This window comes from Passer domesticus, chromosome 28 (assembly GCF_036417665.1).
Source record: "Passer domesticus isolate bPasDom1 chromosome 28, bPasDom1.hap1, whole genome shotgun sequence".
NCBI classification, from domain to species: domain Eukaryota; kingdom Metazoa; phylum Chordata; class Aves; order Passeriformes; family Passeridae; genus Passer; species Passer domesticus.
In genome coordinates, this window is record NC_087501.1 from 4,967,225 (window position 1) to 4,991,547 (window position 24,323).

Sequence of the window (24,323 nt, forward strand, 5' to 3'; positions counted from 1 at the left end):
TAGTAAGAATCTAAAATAGAAGATGTTAAAGCTCACTGTTAAAAATAACAGGGAAATCCTATGGATAGCAGTGTTTTAACATGCCTGCTTCTCAGCTTCCTTCTTTTGTTAAACCAAAATGTTTCATAAAAGTCTCTGAGGTTTTTCTTTCACTTATTTAGATCAGCTTTATTAGTAAGGCAAAATTAATACTTCTTTTCCCTCAATAACCCTGCAATCCTTCATCCAAAAGAAGAAACATTTCTGTGTATAGGCCATGAGAATTTGAAGGCTTAAAAAGCAAAAATAACCCAACCCTAAATGAAAACTCCTCAAGACTTTTGGAGTTGGGTATGCTAGCTCCTCCCCTTCCTGGAAAGCACCTCCTAAAGGTGATGGGGATAACTGAGGCACCTCTCATTTCGGAGTTACCTGTGCTCCTGAGCAATGCACCATGCTATCTGACAGGGCTGTGCATCAAGGGGTGGGGTTCCCCGCCAAGGTAACTTTTTCTTCTCATTGTTTTTATTTCTGTTATGTTCCTTCCATTGATCTAAATGTACTCAAAGAGTTGAGATATATTAATTATCCCCTTTCTAAAGACTGAATAGGAGGAGAATTTAATAGCTTTAAAAGTATTCTCTCAGCATGGATTTATTGGTTTTGGTGTAACTTGATTTTGTCACTGGTACAAACAACCTGTGTTCTCAACTGCAGAATCTGTTTCTCTGTTGGGTGGTGAAATTGGGGCTGGAAAGGACTAAAGCAGCATCCTTTACCCTTAGGCAGGGAGAAGTTCTACTTAGCTGATTCCCAGGAAGGGAATCTGCTCTTAGGAGTGCCTTGTAGTGGATGTGCTTGTAAGTATTTTCTGGCAATGTAGTTCAGTATTTAATCGCTTTTGTTAGAATAAACCACTTTGTGAGGGCCTTCTGTTGTCTTCGTGGTGTGTCATTTGGGATGACTGTTCTCATTTTGTTTTGTGGGTGTTGTTTTCCTAGTATTTTAGCTTTCAGAGTTCCAAGTTATGTTCAAATCATCCTGAGCTGGAAGACTCCAAGTGCCAAGTTATCCTGAACCAAACATTTAATTGTAGCTACTTCTTTTTAGGGAGGGTTAAACCTATGCCTTGTGAATTTCTTATCTTCTCCTATGGCTCCACTATTAATTTCCATAAGATTATTAGCATCCCATATCAGTTCTCTTATTTTTTGGTTGGGCTCATTTTTCCACAGAATGAACTACAGTTTGTAAAAAAAACCCAAACAAAACACAAAACCAAAACAAACAAAAAATCAAAACGATAATAAAATACAAAAAATAAGAATTACTTTTTCTATAAACTTCAATTTACCCCTCTTCTCTTAATTTTTAATCCCAAAATACTGGGACACTCCTGCCATCACCAACAAGCCCTCCAAGTTGAAAAATACTTGTTTTCTTCCCTCCAGACAGGTGCTTCCTGACTACCTCTAATACCTTTTCCCTTCTTTTCCAGAGGCTTCATTTCCCCTTTATCTTTCCCCGTATTTTTTCATTTATTTTAAAATAAAATTCAGGTGCATGAAACCTCTACAAAATGTGCTTAAATAATCAATTAAAGTAATGTGTTGCAAACTGTAGTTTCAGTAACAGTGTCTTAGCCCTGCTCTAAAGAGATCAAATTTGAAACTGGTTTGAAACCTGTCTTGCAAACTACTACTGTAATGAACACATGAATTGTTTTTCCAAGCCTAATGAGCTCTTTTGTTTGCTTGTATCAGGCTAAAATTAAGAATAAAAGTCTTAATAATTTATGGGGAAAAAAAAATGCTGAGGGTTCCTCTTATAATAGCAGGGCTTTAGTCCAATGAACTTTACAGTTTTGGGATGACACAAACTGCTTGTTACCAGAATTAGTGAGTTTCCATGGCAGAGGTTTGCTCAATGAGGAGTAGTTTGGGGCACTCAATTCCAGAACCATTGGATGGTTGTTAGGTTGGGTTTTCTGGGTCTCTAAAAAATTCCTGGCAGTTGCAAAGTGAACTGAAAGATATGTATTATCCTCTTCCACTTTTTATCATTGTTAAGACTTAAACTAAACTGCCTAGTGACTGATCTGATGCCCAGGCGATGGACGTAGATAGTCATTAAGGTCCACTCCATCCCAAAGCATTCCATGATTTCCCCACCAGTACAGAGGCTGAGTCATGTAAAAAACTTTAATTTCAATATTTCCCTTTCCGAAAATAAAACCCAGTGACTTTGGGAGTGCCCCAGTGATACAGAGCACAAAAAAAAAAAAATCTTTATAGTGTTCAGGTTTAGGACACAGTGTGGCAGGAACTGGAAATGTTTAAACCTTTGTTTACACTCTGGTATTAGCTGAAAACTTGTGGCCACTGGCAATTGAGGGTTTGCACATGGAACTTGTTCAAGGTGAAATCAGGTCGAGTAAAGTGAGAAAAAGCAAATGAAATTCTGTGTGCCCATAGAAGAGGCCCTGGGCTGGCAGCTGGCACCACAAACAGCAGTAGGGACCTGCCTGAGCCAGGTTGGTGTAAGAGGTGAAAAGAGTGGATGGGTTGGGACTTGTCCCACAGGTAATCTTCCCTGAGACTCATTGCAGAACCAGGGTCTGCCTGACCTTTTGTTCAGCTTTCCTGCAGCAGCACCGAGATGTGACTCAGTGCTGGTTTGATAATAGCTGTTTATGTGAAATGAAGAGTGGGAAATGGGGGGATGAACATTAGCAAACATTTTCTAGGAGTTAAGGCTGTTCTCTGAAATGCTCTGCAAAAACATAATGGAAACTTCTCAGTGAGACACTTGAAGCTGAAGAGAATAAAGTACAGAGAGTAGGGAATTACGCTGGCCTGACGTTAACCTGCACATGGCCTCAGATAGCTCAGCTATTACTAAAGTCCAGTGATAATTCTGGTGATAATTGCTCCCTTTATTTCTAAACTGAATTGTTGTAATTCATTATAGTCTTGTCTAACAGGTCAAATTACTGGAAAACTAAAGCAGATACAAAATGAGTTGCTGATAGAGCGCTTCTTTGGAGCCTCAGTTGTTTGATCAGTCATTTTACATTATTATATATTTTTATTGGTTGCTGGTCATGTGTTACACTTTGGTTTTTAGGTTGTTCTAACTTCCACAGCTCCTGGTCTAGGCTGCTGTGAACTGACCATTCTTTTTGTAGTTTTCTGACAAATATCACAGCAAACAGATCCAGAAATGCTGTTTTGTGAGTCTCCTTGTCCTGTAAGTCCCTCCCACTTCCCAGAGGTATTCTTCAGTGTCAGCTGAAAGAGTTTGTGTGTAGAGTAAGAATTAGTCATTAAAGCGTGATCGGAGTAGATAAATGCTCATTAAAGCTTTGTGCTGTTGGTGGCTGGGTATAAATTTAACATTATACAGTTACAATCTCCCCAGAGCACCTCAACAAATGCTCGAGCTCCAGAGAAATCCAAGTATGTGCTCACAAACTTTGAATCAGGGCTGTGGAACACACTCTGCCTAATTTGCACCAAGCATTCATAGTGTGAATGCTCTGAACTACCAAGCAAGTGAACACACAGGCAAAGGTTGTGGTTCCCAAGATGTCTCGCTAATTGCTCTGGCTGTGATTTAATGTTATTTATTTATTACACTCCATTATTTTCTGTAGCTCAGTTAGTTCACAACAAAACCCTGAAATGTTGGAGTTACAATCCATCCTCCTAGCATAACAATATTAAATCTTTTCTAAGAGAAATTTTATTTTAATTATAGGCTTTGTACGAAGGCTTCATTAGTTTCTATTACAGAGCTAATTGCAGGTCTCTTTGCCTTATTTAAATTTTTTTAGCAACAAAAGTTCTTGAACCAATGCTAATTCTACTATGAGGACAAATTCTGCAGCAATTATACAGAAGGCAATGGATGAATTGGACTAGATTTGCAAATTTTCCTGCTAAACAGTTGCAGGACAATTCCGCTTAGATTGAAAAGAGTATGTTTAAAGAATTAATTTATTATTTAAATTCAGAATTTAAGGAATTCTGAAAAGAGAGGAATGCCAGCTTTCATCCTGAATTTGGTATCAAGTAAACATGGCCACAAATTTGTAGAATTGAGTGAATTTTCTCTTGAGCTCTGGGAAATATGGACTGGGATGTTTGGGACCAGCCAGTTTGTCTTCATTGTGATTGTTTCAAAATGTGAAGTGTTTTTGTTTTTAGGTTTTTGGGTTGCTCTCAAAATAACCTAAGCAAAACACGTGGTTACAGAGATTTCCAAACTTGGGTAAGTTGCAATTCTTTAGAATATCCCATATATGCTGAGTGTTCTTTCAAATTTTATTGTTCTTTCCAAGACTGATTTATCTGCAATTTTTTTAAAATCAGGAATGCAGAGACAAATCTGAATTCCAAATAAGTTGTAATTTGGGCCAGTTGTGGGTTTCTGGTGGGAGCCTGTCTTTTTGTGTTCATTAGTGGCATTCAGTTCCCACAGCTCTGTTTCATGCTGGACTTGACAAGCAATTAAATGGCCTTTTCATTTATAAAAACATCCTCTTAGGTGTTTAGAGCTGGAAATGTAGAAATCAGTGTATGGGATGATTTTGGAGGCTTGTTCCAAGTCACATTTCAAGTTTGTGGCAGTGCTGGGTTTGCAGGATGAGCTTATGAATCTTCAAGTGAAATCTAGATTAGCAGGATCTACCCAGCCTGAGAAGAAAATGTTTGCACAAACATCTTTTAAGGGAAACTGATGACTTTCACAAGATCTTAAATAGATTGTACTGAATTAATTATCCCAGTCCTGTAGTTAACTACAGATGAGACCGTAACTGGGACCCAGCAAGCTAAAAAGGAGCCTCCATCCTTCCCGAGCCAGCAGGAGCTGAGCCAAGCTGGGCTCGGCTGAAAGCCTTTCTTTGTGGATCTTGCTGGCTGTCAGTGTGAAAGGTGGATGGAGGCTAAAAATGGCTCAGGAGCATGGCTGGTGTATGCAGGGAATAGCAATGAGAACGGAGTGAAATCAGAGACTGAGCCCTGGACATTGTGGAAAGCATCCAAGGGGGTGGAAAATGCGCAAGCGAACAGGTTATGTGTGGCTGCTGCACGGAGAAATGGCAGAAGGGAGCAAAGGGAAGGGGGGAGAAAAAACCCCAAAACCAAAGGACAAGTGAAAGGGAGATGCTCTGAGAGATACGAAGTGATTATCAGGGAAATGTTCTTCCCCCAAAAGCAGTGGGGTACTGAACAGGTACCCAGGGAATGGGAACGGCCCCAAGGCTGCCAGAGCTCCAGGAGCATTTGAGCAACGCTCCCAGGGATGCACACGGTGGGATTTTGTGGGGTCTGTGCAGGGCCAGGAGCTGGATCGATGATCCTGGTGGGTCTCTTCCAACTCAGGATATTCGACTTAATGAAGGGCGAGCCTGCGGGACAGGGGTCAAGGAAGGAAGCTCGTGCTGCAGGGGAGCCCGGGGGGCAGAGGGTGGCGGACACGGCAGAGCGGAGAGGCTGAGAGCGGGCAATGCCGGGCCGAGGGGCGGTAGCCCTTCCATGAGAGCGAGCAGGGGCCGAGCTGACGGGCGGCAGCCCCGCCACGAGGGACGGAGCCCCGCCATGAAGGCGGCCGATCGATGCCAGGCTGAGGGGCGGCAACCCCTCCATGAGGGTGGGCAGGGGCCGAGCTGAGCGAGGGTCGGTAGCCATGAGGGACAGAGCCTCGCCATGGGGATGGTCGATGCTAGGCTGAAGGGCGGCAGCCCCGCCAAGAGGGCGAGTGGAGCTGGCCTGAGGGCGGCCGATCGATGCCGAGCTGAGGAGCAGCACCCCCGCCATGAGGGCCGACAGGAGCTGCGCAGGGACATGGCGGCGCCGCCCGCCCTCCTGACGGCGGCTCGCTCCCGCCCCGCGCTGACGTCACCCCCAGCTCTGCCGGCGCCATTTTGGACGCTCACCGCCGGGGGGGCCGGAGCGGGGCCGCCCCAGCCCCGCCGCGGCCGCGCCGCCGCCTCCTCCATCCGCCGCCATCGCCGCCCGCCGCCGCCGCCCGCCCCGCGCCGCCCGCCCCGCCCGCGCCGCCCGCTCCGCCCGACCCGCCGCGGCCGCTATCGCCAGCACAACATGGCAGGTAAGGGCAGCCTGCCCCCCCTGCCCCAGCATGGCTCGGGGGGCTCTCCCCGCTGCCGCCCTGGCTCCCGGCCGCCTCTCCTGTTCCGGCTCGCTTGCGCCTTGCTGGTTGTGGGGTGGTTTTTTTATCCTCTCTTGTGGGAATTCGTGCTTTGCTCCCACCCACCCCTCCTTCCCTCCGTTCTCTGGGGGAAAAAAAAAAAAGCATGGAAGAAGCAAGGAGGAGCGGGAAGTGGTGTGTTTTGGAGTTGAGGAGCTTGCAGGCAGGGTGGGTCTGCTGCCTTTTCGTAGAATCATGGAATGATTTGGGTGGGAAGGGACCTTAAAACCTATCCAGTTCCACACCCTGGTATGGGCAGGGACACCTTCCACTCTCCCAGGTTGCTCCAAGCCCCGTCCAGCCTGGCCTTAGACACTTCCAGGGATCCAGGGACAGCCACAGCTGCTCTGGGCACCTGTGCCAGGGCCTGCCCACCCTGGTAGAGAAGAATTACTTCGCAATATCCCAGCTCAGCCTACTCTTTCAGTTTGAACCCTTTCTCCCCCTGTCCTGTCACTACACGCTCTGGTAGAGAGTTTCCCACTTGAGGCTTTGGGGTCGGGGCTTGTGGTTATTTCTCAGAAGCGCTGCCGTGCACGGAGAGGTTCCAGGTGCAGGCGGTGTCCAGATTGCAGTCGCACCCTTCTGTAGGGAGCAGCCTCTGAGCATCTGCAAATGCCAGTAAAATTTGGCACAGGGCGTAATTAAACAGCACGGGTCTCGCTGTGTTTTCTTTCCCATTCTTTCCACTGCTTGCTCCCCATTCCACATCCCGAAGTACTGTTGGTAGGCTTGGGAGTGTGTGTGCAGAACGGATCTCTTCCCTCTTACTTTTCCTTGCAATTTCTTCATTTGGAAATTTATTCATCCCCCTCCTCTGCACATGAATTGTCTTTTCAGTGCTTTGCATGTGGAGGAGCAAAGCATGGGAGGCTTTGTGAGGCTTGTGCTTTGCCTTTCCCCCCTACACCATATGCACATGCTCCACCCTCCTCTTGCCGTTTTAGTCGTGGGGGGAAAAAAGTGCCAACTTGGTTCAAGTAAATTGTATGGAAAAAGAGGACTTCAGCTCGAAGAAGCAGGAGCAGTGATTCTCTCCAAGCTGTTCTCTTTAAGTCTGCTATAGTGCTAGCTGCTAAATGACAAATGAAGTTGAAGAGAAGAAAATGGGTTGTAGCATTTTGGGGGAATGGTGGGGGGAGGGAAAGTGTTTTGCCATCTCCTGCATAAATCGGTTCTCTTGCTTGCCTTCACCTCCTCAGGTTATGCAGCTGGATGTAATCCTTCAGGGAAGAATTTAAAGCAAGCAAAAAATGCAAACTGTACTCTATTCCAGGACTTCTTATTCTGAGGCGCTTAATCTTTTCTGGAAAGATTATTTTCAGGCTTCTGATTTCCTTCTCTTTGAGTTTTTTTTGACTCCCTTAACTTTGGAAGAGACTCCTCCTGTATTCTTTGTTATCTCCAAAGCCCTACCAGAGCTCGGGATTAATGTGTAAATGCCATCTGTTGCTCAGCCGGTTTGAGTTGTGTGGAGGAAAAGTTCCATTTTGACAGTGGCTTTTAGGGGGAAAAAAAAAAAAACAACCAACCGAGGCAAGCCCATTTCTGGCTCTTCCTGTATGTCCTCAGCCCTGCAGTGATTTGCTCAGAATGAAATGCAAAAGAAATGGGTGGTGATTTTTGGTGTGTGTTTTGGTGGCACGGTTCAAATGAATCACTGCCTTCAGCCGAGGCAGTAATGTTCCTGAAGTTTTCTCTCCGATCCGTTTTCTATGGTAGTAGAACTTGTCCCCCTCCGATTGCTTGTTTGCTTTGCTGCTTGGATTTGCTGCTTTTTTTTTAGGCTGATAATTGCTTTCATTACTTCTGCGAAGAGACTCTAAAATTGTGGTAAAATTCTTTTTCTTTAGCCTTGAGTGCATAGGGTCGGTGAAGTGGGTTTGTGAAAGGAGGAAATGAATTGTGTTGGTTTGTATTGGATGGGAGATTGAAATTTTCCAAAAAAGCACAGCTGTGATAGCTTATATTTAAGCTGTTTGTGTGTGTATGTTTTTAGGGGGTTCTGAGTGCTCAAGTAGGAAAAAGCTTTGTGTGAAACACAGCCGTTCGTGCACTTGAATTTTAAATTCATAGATAATGTTGCTTAGTCCCGTAAGCTTTGGGTGAGTGAAGCTTTTACACTGCTTGTGCTTCCCTGTTTTTGACAAACACTGCATTGAAGGCTGACAAGAACAATATCCAAAGGAAAAAGGTGGGGAGGGTGGTGTGTGATTGTGCCTCAGCACTGCTGAGGAAGTGGGCGTGCACAGGCTCTGAAATGTGCAATCTGGAACCATTGTGTGCTTGTGCTGCTGCTCTTGGGGGGGCTTGTTTTTATTGAATTGTTTTCATTTTTTTAGGAGCTGGAGGAGGAAATGACATTCAGTGGTGTTTTTCTCAGGTGAAAGGCGCTGTAGATGATGATGTAGCAGAAGGTAAGAGTAATATTTTTTACTGTTTTCTAACTTTTTACCCATTCCTTAGGTAGGGAGATGTGGATGCAGTCAGTGAAATATCCCAGTGCTGCTGAGTGCATGTTGAGCAAAGCAAATGCACATTTCATGTGCATTCCCATATCCAGATTCAGGTTTAAACTGTGGTTTGAAAGTAGCATTCAGCACTCTTGTGAAAAAGTTCAGGCTTCCTAACTTTTTTTTTGCTGGAATTGTTTTCTAAGAGTAAGATTTTTCTGATTTTTTGGCTTTTGATTTGTGTTTTTTCTTAACCTGCAAAATGGGGAATGTGATACTTAAATTCCACAAGGAGGTGTTGTTAGAATTAATATTTGTACTCTTTGAAGATCTAAGTACTAGATGAAGTAATTGTCCCAATCTTTCTAGCTCCTATTAACAAGAGGCAGAAGAAATATGAATATTTGTGCGTGACTACTTAGTATGTAAGGAGCAGGTTTGGGTTTGAAATAATACTGGGAATTGTCTGAAACTTTTCCAAGCTGGCAGTGACAAGTGTTGTGTTACACTAAGATGGCTGCCTCTGAATTTCACTGCAAAAACTGCACTGTTTGTTTTGGTTTTCTTTTCCTTGGATTTTGGATCACTGGAGAAATGGTGCTTTTCTCTGTGCTGGAGAGCAGAGTCTCTTCTGTGATTGTTCTCAAGGAAAGGTCCCCTGACTTAGGAATTTCTTTTGCCATAAAGTCCTGTTTGCACAAAGCTGCCTTTAAGATCATGAGTTAAAAGTTTTCTTTTGCTAGCAGTTGGCCTTGTCACTTATGTAATTCCTGGGTTTTTTTTTTTCTTTTTCTTGCATATCTTGAATGCTCTGACATACAAGTGAGATTAATGTTATATTTAGAAAAGCAGTAACTACAGTTTCCATTATTTCCCTGCTTGACATGTGGTTCAGATTAGCTTCCAAAGGCCAAAAGAAAAGATCAGTATAAACATAACTGAGTTGTTGTTATTTATTAGCTGCAGCATGTGGCAAACAATGCACTGAGGCTTCTGTTGTTTGCAAGTTGAAATATGTCTTTTGGAAATGAAAAAGCTGTAACAATTTCAAGTTTAATTTTAAATTCCTCAGGAAGTAGATTTTAAAACTTGAACTCAAAAGTGCTGTTAAGTGTGGTATAATTTTTTTCCCTGACAGATTTAAAATTCTGTAACCTTTGTTTCATTTACATATCAAACTAAATCCTTAATAAGTGCAAGTTTTGAAAAAGTTGTGGTTGTGGTGAAGTTGTGCTTGCGAATAATTTTTCATTAAAATAGATGTTGATATGCTTCTAGTAGCAATGAACTTGTATATAGGTATAGAAAAATAGCCTTTACAGGGATCTGGAAATGCAGAAGTGAGGAAATAGGAAGGAAGGACAGAGTGAGCTGTTCTAAGTGTTGCACTTAGTGTTACTAAAGGTGCCTTGCCAGCCTTGTGCCTCCTCTGCCAGGCTGGGAGCTGCACTGAGCACTGCTGGAATCCTGGGGTGGACTTCAGGGAAGCCTTTGAGGGAATTAACTGGCTTCAGTTTCAGCAAGCCAGGCAGCTTGGTTTCCAAAACATTGTAAGAATGTCCATTTTTGGGTTTTATAGACAGTGTAGCTTTCTGATTCTGTGACCCAAAGAATGAAATTTTGTTTCACTGTCAGCTATACCTGACTTAGGATCCTGAGTCTTGAGGTCCAGAGTGTATTATACTTCAAGATGTTGTGAAACTGAGCTCCCTGGGGAGAGATCCCAAGTATTATTGATGTTATGCTTGGTTGTAATTAATGTGTTGAGCTGAAATTCTCTCCTATTCCCATGTATTTGGCTCCCACAATCCGTACTGGAAGTTGGTGAAAGCAGTGTTTATATTGATTTCTTGTTATACATCACAGTGTTTCACTGTAATTCTGTTGGAAGCGTTATGTATCAGGATGGTTGCATTTTTCCATTTCCTAGCAATATTTCTGGCTTTAAGGTTCACTTCACACAGACATGGAGCCTTGTGTGGTTCTTGGCATCAACTGGAACAGCAGCTCTGGTCTTTTGGAATACCCAGTGACAAACTGACAGTGGGTCCAAGTACAGTCTGAGGATCTTTTTTATTCCCTGCCTTTCCTTCTGCTTTTTTTGGGGCAGGCCCGCGGTGAGAACTCAAGGAAATCTTACTGTCTCAAGCTTTAATGACTCTCTAACCACTGTGGTCTGCCAGAGAACAGGTCTGCACTCCAGCCATGCCTGTGGTGAGCACAGTACCAATTTGTGTACAAGGAGTACAAGGCTGTGAAGATCTGTTTCTTGAATGGCTGCGGAGCTCAAAATCTAAATTGCAGTTTGTTGTGGAATGCTGAAATTTCACTGAAAACAAATGTGAAGAATTGGGAGTTTTACTTTCTGTTTTCCTCCTGTTGGTAACTTAGTGTTGCAATATTTACATTGGAAAGCTGTCTTGAACTAAGATAAAACATTGATAACCAGGAAAACATCATTTAACTGCATTAATCAATGGATACGAACCCAGTGGTCTCCCTACAGTGTTTTTTGTATATAAAATAAGCCCATGGAGAATTACATTTTGGACAGTAACACTTTTAATACAGTAGTAATTGTAACAACTTTAAAAGCCTGTCAAGAATCCTATTATGTAACTTCCAGTATATTTAAGGTCAGACCTGACCTCCAGCCTCCCCATCACATGTATAACCTATAATTCTTTAGATACTTGGACTAGGCTGGCTGATTGTTACAAAGTCGATATTTGGTGGCTTTGGTGGCTGAAACATGAACTCTGAGACACAGTTTTTAATTTTCTGCCTTTCCAACCACTGTGTGATGGATGGATGTGGCATGTAAGGGAAGGGGGGGAATTGTGTCACTAAAGCCGGGGAAAAGATGGCACTGAACTTGTATGTGGGGCCTGCCTGGGTCACTGCTTTGGCAAAGCTTTTGTGCTGAAAATGTGAATGTTAGGAGCAGAAGTAGCCTCTCTTCCCTTGGTATGTATGGAATTTACCCTTGCTTGTAAGCTGTGGCCTGGCTGTGTCAGATCACAGTTAAGCACAGAAATCAGGTTATAAATTGAAATCTCGGTGTCAGCTTCATTATAACTCTGCTCCTTAATTTTAATAGATGGCAGAAGTTTGCCTTCCAGTGATTTATCAGTCTGTTGTATGAGGACAAAGGTTGTTGTAGTTTGTGCTCCCTCTCTTTCTGAAACAGCTTTCCTCCCTACTTAGTTTTGTATGTTCATAGTTTCATAGATAGGTCTTCTGGGGTGGAGAATACAGAGTGCTTGTTTGTGATAAGTTCAGTGATCAGGTTATCAAAAGTGTCTGTAATGCACAGATTCCTTTCTGTTGTGCCATCACAGTTTCGGTACAAGTGAAACTTTATTGTCCAGAAATACTCTGGTGTTTTCTTAGTGGAAGTTTCCTTTATGGGAATGATTATAGAAAAGGATTACAGAGATTTTCAGCAGCAGTTTTGTTGGTTATGCTCTTTTGCTGTTTTTCAGAATGTGGCATAATAGCAGCTGCAGTTGGGAGCAGCTGAGAGTTGTGAGTTTAAACTGCCTCTGAAAACTACACACTTGCTTAATGGAGTGAGTTTGTACTTCAGAACAAATTTAGTCAACTTGTTTAATTGCTCAACAGAAGGAGAAGAGTCAAGCGGCTCTATCTCAATGTTCTTTCAGGTGTAATTCAAAGATACGTGAAAGTCTGATAGTCCAGGTCCAAGGCTGGGAGCCAGGAACTTATGCCCTAAGCTTTAACCCTGAGTGATTACTGCTCATCGTGGACAAGTTTTTTAACTGTTTCATGCTTAAATTGTGTCTGAAAGAAGCATCTGAATATCTGCTGTGATTGCTAATTACTGACTTTATTTATGCTTAATACTTAATGCTTAATCTTTCTGTGATACTTTGTTAATTATCTATTATTTGCTTCATGTCTCCTCCTAAAGCCAAACATGGCTGTGTCTGTTTTAGACTGAAGATGATGAACAGATAAGTTTTTGTCCATGGCTTGTGTGTGCTAAAAGATTGAAACAAAATTGGACATTTCCCTGGTTTGGGAATGTGTTTGGTTCTAGGTGTGTTATGTCTGTCAAATGTAGTTTGATACTTATTTTTGACAGGTTTCAGAATTGCAGAGCAGCAATGGGGACTGATGTTGCTTCAGCAATGGTAGTTTGTTGTGAATGCATGAAAAGTGTTATTTCTGAATAAAGAGAAGTGAAGGCTGGTTTGGTTGTGGTTTTGGGTTTTTTTTGGTTTTGTTTTGTTTTTTTGTTGTTTTTTTTTTTAGTTGGGGGTTTTTGGGGTTTTTTTTGGTTTTTTTTGAGGATTGATGGAATTGGAGAGGAGAAAAAACTTAGAGTGACAGTGAGGTTGCAATAATATTGCTGAGGAAAGATTGGGATATAGTTGTGGGAGGGAAGCTAATTTTGGCTTTTGAGGGCTGTGGTTATGTTCTCTATGCTCATGAGGTAACATCATTTCCAAGGAGCAAGGCCTAGTAATAGGTGTGTTTTTAAGAGGTAGTTTCAAATATGCTGTAGATGGGAAAAGAAAAGACCCAAGGTTATAGTCCTGTTCTGTATTCCTGAGTCTGCTTCTGTATTTGAGCTCTTCAGCTGTTCAGAGAATGTCTGTATCTGGAGAGAGAAATAGGCTACTGTGTTCTAGGAACTGCTGCTCTGGATGGACTAGAGTGCACATTTAAAGTGTGCAGTCCCCCAAAACAAAGAGCTTTTAGCAGACAGATAAAATAGGCAGTGACTGTTCAGCTCCCCAGAAGTAATTCAGTCCTCTTTCTTGCATGGGTTTGGAAGCTGGGGCACTTCAGCTTGTCAGTCAGGGATTTTTCTGTCCCTTCTGTGGGGCATTGCTGTTCTTGGACTCTTTCTTAAATTAAAAATTCGTGATAAAAAAGGCTTTTTTGTTGGAAATGCAGTGCTGGAGTGATCAAGCCACAGCAAACATGAGTGCAAGCTAGGCTATCAGCAGCAGTCTAGATGGATTACAGCTCTGGATCAGCTTTGTGAAACTTCTTAGTTTTTCATTTTATAGTGCTAAGTGCTTCTGGTTTGGCTATTTCTGCTGTAGGAAGGGGATTCTGTGGTAGCTGTAGCTTCACAGAATGTATTTTTGAAGAGCTAAAATGAAGACTAAAGCTCCCAGTGGATGCAGAGCTGAAGGAAGAGTTAAAAGCTGGGTGTTCCAAGCTGTACTCTCTGGGTTTCCCCTCCCCTCCCTTTTTTCTGTTCTCCCTGACTTGCCTATTTAGGCCACAGCTGCATGTTTGGCACCATTTCTGCTTAAAGAGGCACTCCTTCCCACTCGCTGGCATGGGTGTTCACCTAAGAGGACAGTGAACTTGTTGGGGAAGCTGATCCAGCTGAAAAATTGGTAAAATCATGGTTTTTCACTGGATTATTTTTCGGCTGAATTGAACCCTGATGTGATTCTCAGAGCTGTGCATGTGCTTATACCAGTGTGGAGAGTGATCCAAGTGGCTCAGAGGAGCAGGAGGACCTCTGGAAGAAGATTGGTCTCTTTGTAGGACTTCACATAAAGGCAGTGCAAGACCCTGTTTGATCCCTGAGTGCTGTGCTGCTATAAAGGGTAAAATCAGCTGCTAAAAAGGACTTTAAACCTTTGCAGTTCAAGATCCATACTTTGAACATGTGCTATCTGCAGGCCAGCAGTAAAATCACTGTTAGAGTACCAAAATTATTTTGTGATGGATTTTTTATAGTACACATGGAGTGCGTTTTCTGCTGTGTCCACACAAGCAGTCTGTGGAAATGGGATTTGTTCAGTGTTGTTTCAAGCTCTGTTAGTAAAATGAGCTTGTTGATATCAGTGCAGTTAGTTTCTTTGAAGTTGTTGTAGGAAATAATACCAGTTGAATGGGAGGTGGGTTATTACTGATTGCCTTATTGTAAAGCACTTTAAAAAGATAATCTGACAAATGATAATCTTCTCTTGTCGTGTCTTATCAGTCTTAATATGATTCGAAAAATGGATCTCTTCTTAGGGGTTTCATCTTCACCTAAATTGATGTATTGTCTTGCATTAAATGCTGCAGAATTAGTCTGCTTTTGTTTTAGCTGCTGTTAAAGTGTGTATGCAATTAAATCTGCTCTGTGTGTGCCTCATGGAGCAAAAACATCAATTACTGATGGTACCGAGTTAAGGCTGCAGTTTGTCCTTTCATCTGTAGGAAACACTGTACTCCCACAATAATTTCATTATATAAGATGTTTTAATAACTGCCTTAAGGGTATTTTTCAGGCCTTTTTTCCTGTTTTCAGTGCTCTGTAGTATGCAGCACCATAACTGTGTCTGCAGTATTTTTAGTATGGAGTGAAAAGTTTAGCAGAACCAATGAGTGTTCAGTAATCATGTGAAAACTGAGGTTTGCACTCAAAGAAGTTATTGAAAGGAGTAAAAAGCCTTGGCTTGGGTTGCTGTTTAGGTTGTGAATGTGAACAGTTACCCTGTTCCAATGAAGATGAAAGCAGATAAATACAGGAAGTATTTATTAATCCAAACCAATTTGGAGTAATCTCTTTCAAGAAGCAGTGGTAGGTCTTGTAGTCAAAGTAACAATGCAGGAACATTTTTCTAGGCTTTAAACTTGAGTGGAACACATGTAATTATAGCTTTGTTATATTCCCACAGCTCAGTTATGCTCTTGCAACATGCACCAGCTACATGGTGCTTTTTGTGAGGTCAGTGTGTCAGTAAACTGGAAATAGATGGGACATTGCCTTCTTCTGTGCCTTTGAAAATGGGGAAAGCATAAAAAGGGGCCTTAAGAGGTAAAATATTGATACCTTGTGTGTGTGCACTTATTAATAATTTTATGTAGCAGGATTTCCTTAATGGATTATAGTGTTGCTCACTTTCTGGCTTCCCATGCAGGCCTGCTGTGGAACTCAGTTCTGGGCGCAGGCAGAGTTCCATGAGGGTGCTCTTGCCTGGGTCTTTAGTGACTGGAAGGTTTTGGGTTGTTAATTTTCTTTGAAATGAAGTACCACCATCAGGTTCTGCTGCTGTGAGCTGATATTACTGAAAACAATTATTTGAGGCTTCTCTGCATGATTGTAATCCAGTGAGAGAAACAGAAGTGGCTGGAAGCTTCTCTCTTTCCTCTCCTAACTTATCACTCTTTTGTTAGGCACTGGAGGAGAAGCTATTAATTTGGTCAGCCATTCTTTATCAAAATGTATTTTCCTCTCAGCGATCCACAAGTGATAGCACCATGAAGGGAACCAGCATATTTAGGTCACATGTGAAGCCCCTGAGGCAGTTCTGTTTGCATCTAATTTTGGAAGAAAATTTTAGGGTCAGGAAAAAAGGGTTTAAAAGAGTTGCATTGTAAGAAAGATTGATTTTTTGCAAATACATAGAAGACATTTTGTGTGGAAATTTTGTTTTGTTTCCCTTTGCTTTTTCAATTGTAGTTCTCAAATCAATACTCTGGGAATAATGAAAGCTCCAAACATACACAGTTGGCACTCTGGTTTTGAGAACCTGAGAAAAGATAATTAAGGAACAGTTAACGTAATTGACACTTCATATTATAGTTGCTTATTTAAAATATGGTAAATACGGTGTCATTTTTAATATATTCTTGTTTGTTGAATGCCAGTAATTGTATTTTCCCCCTTTTTTTTTCACTGACTATAAAAAGTATTTCAGTGGCCATTCTTTGCTCCTTAAAAGCAGTTATTTTAACTGTCGTTTGTGCTATTGTTAAATAATGATTTGAGAACTCATGAGCTATGTTTGTGTACAGTGCTTATAAATGTAGACTGAAGTTCTGGCTTTATTTTCAAATAACTTGGAAGTGAATTGGTCCAGTGGACAAGAACTACATACAGAAATAAAGCTTTGGCTTTCATAAAATTGTAATGACTCTCAAAGACAGTTGTTTGAGAGTTCTTGGGCTATTTTCCAGTGGAATTGCCTAACGAACCCCTGACTTTTCTGGTACCGCTCTTGTGCATTGAGTTGGGAATGATATATAGAAATATTGGCGATAATAAAGAAAAATTTAGATTATTGTTTAATAATTATCCAGTTTGGCTTGTTTGGAAGTGTGACCTTGATGTGGGAAGAGGAATTAGAATTCATATGACACCCCAGCCTGCCTGTAGGTTTGTTGTCACTTCACGTAGCTGCTGCTCCTAAGAAAAATGGTCCTTCCTGGTGCCTCTGCTGGTCACTACCTTGAGCTGAGCCAGGTGATCCCCGAGTTCCAGGGTGGTCACTTGGGGAAACCAACCCAAATGAAAATTACATCTCTTGGATTCCTTTTGGATTAATTTTATTCCACATCAGCTTCTTCAGACTTAATTTGTCCAACTTTTAGCAAATGTTTGTGGTGGGATAGGTGGTAGTTCTACAGGAATGGGATGAGAGGTGAAAGGTTGGATTGTTTCTCTTGGAGAGTTGATAATGGTTCTAAGGCAACATGGGAAACTGTGGAATTGGGAACAGTTCAGCCTCCTTCTCAGCCTTTTCACATTCACAGTTGATCCCTGCTTGTTCATAGTCTGCCTTTCACATGAAAACTCAACTTCCAGTGCACTGAGATTTGTATTTGAGGACATTTCTTCTCATAGAACAGTATGAACAAACGGCAGTTGAAGTTGAAGCCTACAGTGTTCATTATATAGCCCAGCAGTGAGAAAATGTCACTGTTTGTAGAGGTAATAGTCAAACATTCATAAGCTGTTTTACTGGAATGTGGAACTGGCAGGAATGGCTTTTTGCCCAGAAGTTTAAAACTTTCTGTATAATCTTTCTGCCTTTTTTCAGTCAGTTCTCCTCACAGCCTTGTGTCATTGTTTTGGTATAGTTTTATTTCTTTGTTTGTTTAAGCGAAATCTTACACTCCTTTTTTTTGGGGGGGGGAGGGGTGGGGGGGTGTTAAAGAAGTATCTAGGGTCTTTAATTTTATTCCAGACCCTTCTGGAAGTGGTAACCTGCTCTGGAAAGCAGCAGGAGCTGACAGCAGGGTTGTGTTCCTGCAGCAGGACACGTGCTGTGCTTAACCCAGCTCATTTGTGTCTCGCAGTAATGAGATGCCGCAGAGGAAAGGGCAGGAGGAAGACAATGAACATTTGGAACAAAACAAAATCCCTTGGATAGTCTGCACATGAGGTTGTTGGCTCCCTGGAGCTTGGGTTGCTTTTACGTGGTGTGACCTGAGGAAGCTCATCCCAAGCCTGGGAGTACCAAGCATCTGTTTCTGGAGGATGCTCATCATTCTGCTGGTTCTGAATTGGCATCAACAACTGTGCAACCAGGTCATGGTGCAGCACTGGTGCAAGGTGTTTCTCCACCCTGGTTAGGAGCATGTCTGTGTTAGAAAAATGCCTTGGTAGGGTTGTATCCTGCATTTCCTTCCTGCTGCTTGCTCACTGTCCTTCTGAAGGAGTTGTCAAGATAAGCTTTTCTTCGTGCCCATAAACTTCTTAATGTGTATACTGAAATTCTTTTTCCAGGGGTTTTACATTGCATTCAGCTGGAAGTTGTTTGGCATATTCCAATTCATGTTTGTTCTAACCAGGGTATTTGGTCTGAGGTCCATTTTCTTACAGAGCTCTTACTACTCTTTTACTTTTTGCCAACTTAAAAGTTTAAATTTAAATGTCATTATCCCAGGGCATAGTGGGGAGACTGATGGAAGACTAGAAATGGAGATAACTGGAAGTAATTATCTGCAGTTGTTTTCTTTGGAGTAATTTTGACCCTTCCATGCTTTATTTTCCTTACTTGTGAGACCTGTGTGGTGTTCCCCAAAATAAGGTTCCAAAGCCTTTGATATTTTTTTTGTAATGATCCTTGCAGGACAGTAACACTGCCAAAATACTCTCTCCTTTTTATATATAAAACATACGTACAACATATATAAACAATTTTTTTATATATGTATATATATAATCTGTTATACAACTCTTCCAAAACCCACAGAAAAGGTCCTGATCTATAAAGAGGCATGTTTGAAACAAACACTTAAAAATAAAGGTTGGTATTTTGCTTTGATTAGTAGACTATATATATAATTTTAAGAGGTGTTATAAATATGCCTTGGAGTTGTCAAGATTCCATGTGTTAGGGTTCTCAAAGTCCAGGCCAGAAATTGGAATTGGCTTCTGTTTAATAATGATTTTTTAAAAGAGGCTGAGGCATGTATGCTTGGGCCAGAATAGAAACACAGGAAAACACTTGCCAAGTTGGGGGTTGGGGGGAGGTGGGGCAGGGGAAGAAAAGGCAGCTGGGCAAAGGAAGACTGTTCTGTAAGGCTCCAAGTGCCACTAAAGAGGCATTAGGTATTAAAAGGAACTGATAGCTGAATGAGTGACCAGAGTGAGGGAAGTAATCAGAAATTCTGATTTTCCAGTCGCTTCATAGAGCTGTGTATTTATCTCAGCTGGAAACTTCAGTTGTACTTGTGACCTTCACAGGCCCTGTGCTCCCCGGCAGGCTGCCTGAAATTCAGCTGGAGAGCAGCCCTTTCTCCTGCCCTCCCTCCCTGCCTTTCTGGTAGGCAAGAGGAATTTCTGACTTCATTTTTCTTGCTTAGAAGGAGGCACTTCATGCATTGTCTGAGCCACAACAGCCTCCTGCATTCTACACACCAAGATTAAAAGCCTCCGAATGTTTGGCCTGAGCTTTGCACCTGAAATAAATCCTTTGGTCAAAGAATGTGTTAGAAGAGTCTGAAACAGCAGGGTAGTTTTGAAGAGTTGTTTTTTTTAATCTCTACAACAGGAATGCACACCAAGTCAGAGTTCTAATTTTGAAAGGCATTGCTAAAGTGTTATTTTTCTGTAATAATACTATTGCTAAATTTTAACCTGCAGTATGTGTTCTGGATTGGCTTCAGCAAAAAGAGAAAATGAAGCTATTGCAGAGCTCTGTCTGTAGCTTTCTCAGTGACAAGAAAGGCATTGCCTGAAGGCTTCTTTTCTCTATGTGCAGAACAATGGCCCAGTATGTTATTTCCAAATATATTGTTATTTGCAAACAGACCAGCAGCTCCTGACTGCACTGTGCTGTGCAGCCTATTGAAATTCTGGCTGTGATTCCAGCAGAGATTTTTCCATAAATAGCTCTGTACTACTTGGGAACACAAACAAACCCTGGAAAGATCTGAAGTAAGGTCTGCTAGGGACTGTTTAGCCTGTTATTAGTGTGTACTTCAGGGTAGATATTATTATGGATGTGAGGAATTTTTCTGTAGGGTTAGGTAGGGGCTGTCAGCAGAAATTAAAAAGTAAATAATTACCAATCAAATTAGATCCAAGAACTCACAAATCACCTGTCTTGAGCATAGGGGGGAAAAAGGATAATAAAAATTAATAAATATGATCAGAAGCAAGTCGATTCTCTTTTTGGATTTTTTAAAATAAAAGCTATTAGGTAATAACTAAACATAGGTTAGGGTTCAAGTAAATACAACTTAAAATTATATATTCTTTCCATGAACAGACATCAAAATTTGTGCTGATTGGATGTTTGTTATGTGAATGAATACCTGCCCTAGGAAATGGGCTGTATTTTCCAGTGCTGTGCAGGTAAACATCCACTTGAATAAGTAATACAGTAGTATTTTATAGAATATTCCATTATAATTGGTGTAAGCTGTCTTGAGTAATTTGTAGTCTTGAGGAGAAACTTGCAAACATTCTGTGAATTAGAAAAGAGTTGAATAAATACTTCCATGTTTTGCCTGGGTCACAGGGCTGATTCTCTGCTGGTCCTGTTGCTCATAAAGTTTTTTCCTAAGAAAGAATAAATCCCCTTTTAAAAGCAATCAAAGAGTATAAAAATAACTTTGGTATTTGAGAAATCCCTGCTCCGAGTGGGGACTCTGGAGTGTCCTCAAGCCCTGGTTATCATAGGAAATGTGTTTTATCAGGTGTCAGAGTGAGGATGGGTCACTGAGAGCAGCCCCACAGGAGAGCTTTAGGACACTGTCCCAATGCAGATCTCTCAGCTGTACCTACTGCTCCCCCTGGATGTTTATTAAAAACCTGTGGCTGTGGCCACTGAGCAGTCTCAGAAGGATCTCTGACATCTTCACCATCCAGAGCCTTGGCTGTGTCTGAAGTTGCCTCTGCTGAAGGAGCACCTGCCCTGTGGCTGGGGGCTGCACACAAGGCTGGAATGGAAATCCACTCTGAGGCACTGACTTTGTGCTGATAACTGGGGATAACTTGGAGTCACAGAATCCTGGAATGGTTTGGATTGGAAGACGTCTTAAAGCCCATCCAGTGCCACCCCTGCCGTGGGCAGGGACATCTTCCCCTATCCCAGGGTGCTCTAAGCCCTGTCCAGCCTGGCCTTGGACACTTCCACAGATGGGGCAGCCACAGCTTCCTTGGGAATTCAATCTCAGCCCCTCACCACCCTCACAGGGAGGAATTTCTTGCCAATATCCCATCTTGACCTACCCTCTTTCAGTTTGAACCCATTCCTTCTTGTCCTGTCTCTCCAGGCCCTTGTAAATAGTCCCTCTCCTTCTTTCTTGGTGGGAAGAGCAGCTGAACTGCTGACACCTTTTTCTTTTTGAAGGCCTAGGTAGTATTTCTGAGCTTGGTTCACAGTTTTTTGTTTCATGAACATTCTTTTTCATTCTTTGTAGGCACATTGAGAGCAGCTCCCTGAGAAACTGGGAAGTATAAATAAAGCAGCTCTGCAGTCCAGCAAAGCCCTTCTGCTACCAAGGGGTAATTAGCCTGGATTTGCAAAACAGATACATTGCCAACATATTTATCACAGAGAGAAGAAATAAAGCTTTAAAGCTTCAATAAGACTCAGTCAAATAGTTCTGATGTGTTTTGGGGAATCCCTATACTCTGTATAACTTGCATTACAAAGCATGTCTTAAGAGAATTATGGAGCACTTGTGTGAGCTTTGTGGATAAACCCTGATGAGCCTTGAGAGAATGAACTGTGACTTAGCTCTGTGCATACAGGTTTTCCAGGGAGTAGTGCCTTGAGATGGAGTTGGGGTCTCCTGAATCTTTATAGATTCCTAGGATGCACTTTATCTTCCAGGTCTGCAGGGGTGTTTTCTACAGCTCACAAATGTCGTAAATAGACATTTAATTTCTTTGTTTCAGCATGAAGTTTATTCTGGAAAATCAGTAAACATGAATTTTTGTCTTCAGCAGTGCTGAAATTGAGTTGTTGCCCTCTTGGAAATAGATATGCAGTTTTGCTGCAACTTTATTAATGATAGGTTGTAAGTTAAAGCTCTGCAGGCAGAAAAGATGTTGGAACAAGTAATGTACCACATTATTAAAACCAGGCAAATGCTGTGTTAGAGGATGAATAATCAAATCTGTTATTTAAAAGTTTTTTTGTCTCAATTCTCCTTCTCTTGCTCAGCAAGTCCCAGTTTTGTGAGTGATAGTGATAGAGCATTCAGGCACCTGAGGGGATCTCAGATGAAGCAATTGTGGGCATGAAGTTGGTTCCTGCTGGAGTTAATTTTGTTCCACTATAATTAGATATGTATGATCTGTATGCAGTTGTACAAAGGACAGAAATTATGAGTAACTCCCAAACGAAATTCTGCACAATACAAATAGAACTAAACCATTCTGTCATCTTTGCCTCAGAAATCAGTGTAGGTTTTGGTAGCTGAAAGTGTTTCTGAAAGAACTCGAGCTGGTATGGATTGTGTGTAGCACTTTAGTGCAGCTACTTTGTTTAAAGGTTTAAGGCGTGGTTGAAACAGGAAAATTCCAAGGAAAGGAAGCTGTTTCTTGTGTAACTTAGCCAAATTATTTCTATGTTGCAGTAATACCTAATGTTTTATCTCTATTCAAAACTGTAGAAGCAGAGTACCCTGAGACTGCCAGTCCTCCTTCAAACAAACCATAAATTTCCTATTCTTACCTTTTAGGAAATATTTCACTTGGGGATAAAATAAATTTGCTTTTAGGTAGAGTTTTATTGCTGCAGCACCAAAGAATACATGCATGCTCATTTTTTTCAGTGCATTTCAGGAAGGTTTGGCTCTTAAAAACTTTGTTGGTTCCCAGAATTCTGTGGCACTTGATGGAAGCTTGAGGTTCTGTGCTGCTTTGCATCAAAACAGGGACACAATCTCTCCAGATTAAGTGTAATTGATGTGGCCTGTGGTAGCAGCAGGGCACAAGCAAACCTTGGCCAGGTACACAGGTTGTCAGATGGATTTTATGGCAGATGATGTTATGAAACAAAGTGACTTAAGCATTATAATGCATTTAGGGTTTTAACACAGATGTTGCTTAGGTAGGGTATTTTTTATATTTTGTGTGTCTGTTATTTTTTTCCTATCAAACTCATAATTTCTCATGGAATGCTTAGGGGTGCATAGCCTCCGATTGTGCTGTTATCTAACCTCTGGATAACTACTGTTCCCAGTCTTTTTTTGGTAATCCTAGACTGTGACTGAAGAGGAGTTTTCACTGTAATTGAAAGGGAATTGATGCAACACTGAGTGTGACACATCCTCAGTAGGAGGGCCACTCTTCTTTTCCTCTTCCCTGCCTGAAAATAGATTTAAGCTTCAGGAGCTGGATGCTCTCAGCAGCTGAATTTTGTGATATTGGGAAACTGAACCCCACAGTAGCTTTTCCATCAAACAGGTGCCTGGTATTTAAAAATGCTGAAACCCTGGATTTACTGCTGATTACTTTTTTGTTTAAAAGCAGAACAATTCTGCTTGGAAGGAGGAAAGCTTGTGGACAGATTGAGCCCTTTAAAAAAATGTATTATTATTCTTTAGTATTGCAGTAGCTGCAAAGAAGAGGCTCAAGAAGACCCTGTGACCTTCAACTGCTCGTTCCTGGTCCTGGATAAATGTTGTAGTTCCACAAACTGTGAAACACTCTCCTTTCTGAGGTGATTTCAGCTGGGTACCAGGAGTGGGGCTGGATTTCTGCCACTCCAGCCTCTCCTGTTTATGATATTAATAAACTGGTGTCAAATGTCCTGGGAACGGTTTATGCAGGTTGAAAGACCTTTGTTTCAGCCAACAATAGACCTGAATTAGTATGAATAGGAAAAGCAAATAGGCACTTCCTGCCATATTTGAGGGAATATTTGAGTTTGGGAAGCATGTTTATTAAGATATTTGAACTAAATGCTCATCACTTGCGCTTTGTCCCCAGCAAAGTGCTCCATGTCTATGTGTATTTCTGTTACCTTTCTAAATATGTTTGCAGTGCTGATGATGTAAGGTGGAATCCCCTGTTTGAATACATTATTTAGGATATTCTTTGGGGGAAAAACTCAGCCCCTGTGTAATGAAGATTTAAAAGGGGGAATTGACTTAGTTGTTGTTTTCCTGGTCACATTTATTCCTGGAATGAAAACTTGGAGGCCTCTTGCAAAGACTAGAAACTATTAGGATAAAGTGAAATAATGGAGTGATGCCTCAGCTCATCTTGAGGTTGAGCTGCCTTTCACAGAGTGCTGTAACTGCTCTGTGTGGCTTCTGGGCAGAAGATGCCTTTAGAGCCTCCAGGGAATTCTTGTCAGGTATTAAATAATCCTTTATTGAGTTTGGAGTATTTTCAAGCTGATGTAGCACATGTTGAGTTGAAAAATGGCTCTGTCTTGAACTGGTAAGGTCCCCATTTTGCAGTAGTGTTCACATGGAGTTACTGGGACAGCAGCAATCTCCCAG

General features: G+C 41.8%; 1 protein-coding gene across 8 annotated transcripts in view; it reads left to right on the forward strand.

Annotated features, from left to right (window-relative positions):
- The first annotated feature begins 349 nt into the window (after positions 1-349).
- PPP2R2A (protein phosphatase 2 regulatory subunit Balpha) overlaps positions 350-24,323 on the forward strand; it is a 41,437-nt gene continuing 17,463 nt past the window's right edge. The window contains exons 1-3 of one of the 8 annotated variants that reach the window (XM_064400249.1): positions 394-481; positions 4,188-4,251; positions 8,535-8,609. Coding sequence is in view for 2 of the 8 variants with exons in the window: in XM_064400246.1 (XP_064256316.1) it covers positions 5,691-6,093; positions 8,535-8,609 (478 nt within the window). In the remaining 6 variants the exon portion in view is untranslated. Of the gene's footprint in view, positions 482-4,180; positions 4,252-5,675; positions 6,094-6,341; positions 6,361-7,786; positions 7,911-8,006; positions 8,026-8,534; positions 8,610-24,323 lie in introns of those variants that run through there. The other 7 variants (XM_064400248.1, XM_064400250.1, XM_064400246.1 and 4 more) reach the window with 7 other exon arrangements.